At 31.1% G+C, this 6874-nt stretch overlaps 2 protein-coding genes across 3 annotated transcripts; both read right to left on the reverse strand.

Moving 5' to 3' along the window:
* Positions 1-752: 752 nt before the first annotated feature.
* On the reverse strand, positions 753-3835 carry LOC146537062 (uncharacterized). 2 transcript variants are annotated; one of them, XM_085189257.1, is made up of 2 exons: positions 3523-3835; positions 753-2371 (listed from the first exon to the last, which is right to left on the reverse strand). In XM_085189257.1, exon 2 carries the CDS (start codon positions 2366-2368, stop codon positions 848-850), a length of 1521 nt encoding a protein of 506 aa, XP_085045383.1. In that variant the 5' UTR covers positions 2369-2371; positions 3523-3835; the 3' UTR covers positions 753-847. The 2 variants fall into 2 exon arrangements, with proteins under 2 accessions (XP_085045383.1, XP_085045384.1); XM_085189258.1 differs by lacking the exon at positions 3523-3835 and adding an exon at positions 3180-3338.
* Positions 3836-5042: 1207 nt separating this feature from the next.
* On the reverse strand, positions 5043-6874 carry ATPsynCF6 (ATP synthase, coupling factor 6). The gene is made up of 3 exons (XM_085189369.1): positions 6825-6874; positions 6525-6670; positions 5043-5295 (listed from the first exon to the last, which is right to left on the reverse strand). The coding sequence occupies exons 2-3, from the start codon at positions 6668-6670 to the stop codon at positions 5121-5123; spliced, it is 321 nt and encodes a 106-aa protein (XP_085045495.1). The 5' UTR covers positions 6825-6874; the 3' UTR covers positions 5043-5120.

Here is a 6874-nt window from a genome sequence, read left to right on the forward strand (position 1 = left end):
AAATTTTGATCATGGCAACTCAAATAGCATTGACTTTGAAAAGAGCAACTGTTGAATTTCTTGCCGGCTCCCGGCTCTTCTCAGCGTCAGCAGTACTGCCTTCCAAACCAGTGGTAGCTTTTTGTTCATATGTTCATTCGACGATTTAAAAGTGCTTATAATAATAGTCTATTTGAATAAAGAATATTTTGAATTTATTCTCCCACATGACTTAGGTTGGCTGGTAGAAATAGCTTTTTAGCATTAAACCCTATTATACATTTTTTATTGTATTAAATTTTGTGCAATAAAGAATAAAAAGATATAAAAGTACTATAATTTTTTTTCCTACTCCAACTACAAACTTACCTACTTGCATTTAAAAATTAATCTAATTGCTTTGTATTACAAATATAAAATATTAACGGCGAGCGGAAATGGCGTGTAATCTGTCTGAAGATAAATTTAATATTCAAAAACAAGACCATTGAAATGATGTTAATAAATATAGTCAATATTTGGTCATATCAAATAAACTACTTATGGCAATTACGAGAAAATAAAATATTATCCCTATTTTTAGAGAAATTGCGTCGAGTGGTGGAGTTCAACGCCGCGCTCTGATTTCTGCTATTGTTAACAAAAATAAAAAATATTTATTACCTCGAAGGAAAATCGAACCTGTAACCGACGCATTTACAACCACACATTGTGCCATTCATTATGACCGCAAAAAAATGAAATAAATTATTATAAACATTAACATTCTTATTGGGTTCAAAAATATATTATACATATAATTCAGGCATTAGGATAAGAAATGTAATATTTGTGTAGGTATTATAACATTGACATAAATAGTGAAAATCTAATCACTAAAATCATGTGAATCACTTGTGAAATATATTTGTAAAAGATTTTGTAACGAAAGTTTTACATTTTCATTATATTGACTATATAATTTGGCACCTAGCTGTTTGTATGCCTGCAATTGCGCCGAGTCTCCACTCTGAACCCATTTTGCCTTCCATATGTCTGAACTATCAGAATATAGCTTTTCCTTGAACACAGCAATCACAACAGCAAATCCAAAATTATTGGAACATGTGAGTTCTTGAAATTGATGTCTCTCAAGAATTGGTGCCCAATGACAAGTGTGGAGTACATTACCATCATAATATATCATATATTTATTAATAAAATTGTTAATTCTCTCCCTAGATTCAGCCAGTTCACTAACATTCAAAGTAGACATTAGTATTTTGAAATCATATTTATTAGCCACTTGTTGAAACATTTTAATTAAATCCATTTTGAAGTGTGCAGTGTGCAATAAAAGACCTAGTCTAAATATGTCAGTGTAATTGCTGCTAGTTCTTCTTAGATATTGCAATCTAGAATTAAAAACTACCTTTGCAAACATTATTTGTATACTTTTATCAGAGCTCCGAAACGCTTTAAAGCTTTTCTTAATACATTTCTTATCTGGCACTGAATGACAACTATAAAAATTACAATAAACAAATATCCTGTTTTCCATACTTCTGTATGTTGAACTTTCAAATGCATATGTCACTTTATTATATGACATGGTTATTGTTCTCATTAGCATAAGACTTGTTAGTCCAAAATAGTATTTTAAGCATATTCTAGCAGACACATCCTCATCCCATTTATTTATAACTTTATTAACAAATGCACAAAATTTTGCATTGTCTTCAGGTGTATACTGCTTAGTAGAATCATTACTCTTAACAACTTGTTGATATTTTGTATTAAACCATACAATTTTTGCAAATTTATTATTAGAATTTGAACTGGCTGATTTCGTCGAGTCTTCTTGAGTTTCACTATTTGTAGGTGCTTCTTCTTTCGAATCATTCTGTTTTGTTATAGGAGAAGAAGTTATTGATTCAGTCTCAGTTTTTTCAATGTTATCATCAACATTTGTGTTATTTTGCATAGTGTCATCATTTATACTAGTATAACTCTTCTGTTCACACTCAATATGTGTAGAATTTTCAACAGGAATGCTGCTTGTCTTACTTATAATATTATTTATTTCATTACTTAATTTCTGTTCTGATGATACAAAGAATAAAGTGCCATTGCTTGAATAGTGTATATCTTCATCCCAAATGAACTCTTCATTGTCACTAGACACAGGCATTATAGCAATTGTTGCAAAGACAATATCGGTCACACTCATGCCTTTTGGTATTTTACCTGATAAATAAAAATTAAAATATGTATTTATGATATTTTTTTGCACATTTAAATCTTTCACTACATCTGGAAAGTTATCTTGAACTCCTATTTGGTAGCACTTCCAGTCACTCCATTCTTCTGGTTTATTTAGATTTGGAGTAAAAATTTTGTATGTTGCCATAATCTGTAATGTAAGTATACTTAGGTTAACAATAAATACCTATTTTGATCGTAAATACAATGGTCGTAGTGGTGACCAGTTACAGGAAGCAATATTACTTGAGACACCATATCCCCGAGACTGTCTTGATGCTCGTCTTACCGTCAGGACAGCGTTTTTTAATATTTTTAAATGTATTTTTTATATTAATTCAATTTAAAAACGTATAATTTATTCTTTGATAACAAAAGTATAAAATAGTATAAATAAATTCTTTAACGGGCCATTTAAGGTAAATATACAAATTGTATGATTTGATTTTGGAAAAACTGAAAATCAATATTTTATATAGATTTCGAATAATTTTAAGTAGAAACCGAGGCCGTCATGCCACTAGGGTGTGATTGTAACGCGACGGTTGTAGGTTTGATCTCCACACGGGGGAATGAATTATTATATTGTTAGCGTACTCGTGTAAGAGGGTAGATTTAGGTGAAAAGGACAAAAAAATTAAGTGGAATTGTGTCAAACGGACACAGTTGCTTGTAGGAGGAAGCCCTGATTGGAAGGTATCTAGTATGCAGTGCAGTGGCGTAGCTAGGGGGGTGCGAGCGGGCAAAAGGGGCATCAAAGTCAACGATTTATTTTTTTAAAGGTAGCCAATGTCACATTTTAGTGTCTGACGCTTGAAGAGTAGGAGACACGTTGAATCTGTTTTTTTTTTAGAGGGCATCAAGTCCTAAGCCGCACCAGGCAGCAAATACCCTAGCTACGCCACTGGTGTAGTGTTGTTATTGAGTGATACATGTCACTTATTGTAATTACGTGGAACCTCTGTCCGAGTACGTTGGAAACGTAGACAGTATGTGTTATTATCGTTTTTATTTTAAAAACGTTAATAGCTTCCGTTTTCCGTTTCCCGTTGAGTTCCGCCACTCAACACGCAATGCTTCCAAACATTCGTGTAATTTCGTGAGTGTTTTAACACTAGGTTTAGTCTGCGTGTCTGCGGGACACAGCACGAGGTTGATTAATTTTTTAGTAAATAAAATTAACTTATTAATTAATTAGTAAGTAATAACTGTTATAATATGGTATACAAAAATTATAGAATTACTGATAATATTACTGGATTCAATTACATACGAAACTAAATTGAAATAAAACTAAAATACCTTTAGTATTTATATAGATTGATTACGTGACAAGTTTTACAAATTGATAGAAACGTACACAAGGTTAAATTAAATGTAAGTTGTTTATTTTCTTTTCCTGTTCGTTGTATATGATGATATATTTCTGAATAATATTTTTCATCCACTGTAATACAATTCAATACTTTTGGTAATACTGAGTCAAGTAAATATTTTACAACAAATACATTATACAAACAAAGACAAACCAAGCACTACTAACAAGAGACTACTAATTACTATACTACTATAATGAAGTACAAGTACAAGTACGTATGCGATTGGGGAATTACCCAAGTATAATGAATATTTTGAATAATGATCATGAACTGTGGAGATAATCAACTTCAACAAAATCGATTTTTTGTCCGACTCGATTGTAGTGCGGTATATAAATTGGTAATCAATGGTATTTATTTATTCGATTTATATTATCTTTGAAAATATTTTACAATTTCTGAGTCTGCTTTTGTATTCTTAACGTAATACGATAAAATATTACGATCATAATAAAATCAAATTATATTCGAATCTTATTATGCTGAGTTTTAGGAATAAATAAATAATTTATATACTAAATTTTATAAATACTAAATATTTTGTCTATACATTTAGTATTTTTGATTGAAATGGAAAGAGGGATACTTAAAAAGAATAATAGAAAGCAAAAATATATTTTTTTAATTTCTTGTCTGTCTGTATGTATGATCACGTTTATCTCCGAAAGTATCCGATTTACTTAAAACTTTCACCAATTACTTTGTTTTAACTCAACATCTAAAATTTGTTTCATCAAAATCGATTCATTAAAAAAAATTCGGCATTTCAATGAACTCAAGGCCGGAGAGTAAGGTTCTATACTACCTGCAGGATCCTCGTTGAGTAATACTCGCTAGGGCATTGTGATGTCATCAGTATATAGTGCGTGCAGAGCGGCAAAGACATGCGCGACGTGCTGGGTGGTGCCGGCTCTAAGCACTTTATAAAGTAAGCCCGGGTGCCAGACGCGGTCGAATATATATTATAAAATGAAGCCGGTTGCTCTACAAGCGCGCAAGCCTTTGACTTAACGAGACAGGTTGGGAGTTCGATTCCAAGGAATTGAAATAATTTAATATATTATTTTTTTTCGCTCTGGTGTCGAGACGAAGCAGGGTGTTGAGGTCCACCGCTCAATATGTAATGCATCCAGATTTCAGTGAAAAATGGGCAGCAGTGTCTTAACAATAGGCTCACAGAGGTGTTCCCTGCAGAAGACAGTATGAAGTTGAAAAAATAAATAGTATTTATTTATTCTTTCAGCTACATTAGAACCTTATTTTATTTCTCATGTGTTCTACAGAGAACAGTGTATAAGGAATTATAGCTTTTTTTTTTTCAATTTCTGGGAAATATTTTTAGACATATTATTTTTTTATTGGGATCTACACAGAAGTCTTGTTAAACTCAATTTAATATACTTACCATAGTGTTTGCAATTGTATCGTAAACAAAAGAATATGTTAAATAACAAATATAGCTAATTTATTATGATTTTAATAAACACAAGTTTTCTTTATTTTTTAATAACTACAGATTTTCTACTTCTTTGCAGCCTGTTCATCAATGGGATCCAACTTGGGTTCTTCAAATTTGAATGAGGGGAATGAAGTCATGTCTACACCAGATCCTCCACCATATTGGCGTTCCAGTTTTTCCAGTTCAGTTTTCAATTCTTTTTCTATAGAAGGGCTAGGCTCCACCAATTTACCTCCACTGGAAATTAAATAATAAATATACAATTTGATTAAAATCTAATTAAAACCTATTTTAATTCATATTTCTAGTTGATTGCTTGACTTTTGATATTAATCTGCCAGCAACTGATGGACTGTGCTGGTGTGAATTTCATAAACATGTTAACATTAACACTGCTGTGTAAATTAATTAATATTTCAAATAATTTTGCTCTTACAACTTTAGTTTACAGGTTTTGATAATAAATTTAGTAATTTTGTATTATGAAAACAAATATTTTATATTTTACTATAGAGAAATATTTTAATAGCATTATGTGATTATGTGTATGTGAAATTAAAAACATCAGAAGTATTGAGTTATTATTATAATTAACATAGGAATAATCTGTATAGTTTATTTTGAAAATCTTGATACCTGATGTGGAATCTTAGCAGCCTGTGTAAACTATAACAGATATAAATATACTGCCTTGGGGAAAATTCAAAAACACAACAAACAAAAAGGAGGTAAGGAAGGTGTGGTGTACCAAATGTGGAACCTTAGCAGCCTATCTAATCTCTAAGAGATATAAATATAATGTCTTAGTAAAACTTGATTAACATAACTAGCATTTTCTGTTCATGTAATAAAAATGAAAATCTGGAGCAGTTCATATGGAACCCTTACAGCCCAGCTAAACCTTAGGAGATATGAATATAATGGCTTCGGAATAGTTGTTCTGCGTGGTCAGTGTTGAATGAAATGAGGTTATTATTCTGACCTAATAATTTAAAATAACATAACCTAGGAGTACCTCCACGTAGTGCAGACTGTAACAGTTGATTGAGGCCTATTTTATAACTTTGCCTTGCCCCTGAAGAATAAGTATGATCTTTGATGGACACTCGTGCATCTCCCGTGCACTATTCTATTGCTTTAATAGTCTTTTTCACCTACATCTGCCCTCTTTTATTATTTTTTACAATTTTGTTAACAGTATAATAAATAATTTGCTTTATGCATCAATGCTCTAATATCTAATAATGTATATTAATATAAATATCAACTATCAACATTGGTCGTATTTTTTAATCCAAAACAACCAAAAATCCTTAAAGAAAATATGTCGTAAAAACACATCATAGAAGTCATTATAGGTGTCAGTCAATTCTGTGTATTAAATGAATAATCATATAGTCCAAGCGGGCGAAGCCGCTAGTTATGAAATAAGAGACATATCTAAATAAAAAATCCTGTACACTTACGCACTCTTCTGTTTGTATTCTCTAATTTTGTCCAAGAATAATTGCTGAATTGGATCATTAGCTTTTTGGGCTGCTGCTAAATTTCTGGCAAACACAACAGACGTCCTTGCAGCACGTAAACCACCAAGTAAAGATGCAGTGATCATCTATAATATTAAAATAATAACCTAAGATCAATTACATAACTGGGTAAAAAATGATTGTACATTTAACGATTGAAATATATAATAGCCTTACTGTGACAAATTATACGTAGCTTTATAATATGAACATTGGATGTAGTAATAATTTAACACTTACCTTTATTTCTTTTTCGATAAAATAGTACTGACAAGAGTTTCTTTGTATAG

Source organism: Heliconius melpomene, chromosome 8 (assembly GCF_056956725.1).
Source record: "Heliconius melpomene rosina isolate 202511_hmr_F chromosome 8, ASM5695672v1, whole genome shotgun sequence".
NCBI classification, from domain to species: domain Eukaryota; kingdom Metazoa; phylum Arthropoda; class Insecta; order Lepidoptera; family Nymphalidae; genus Heliconius; species Heliconius melpomene.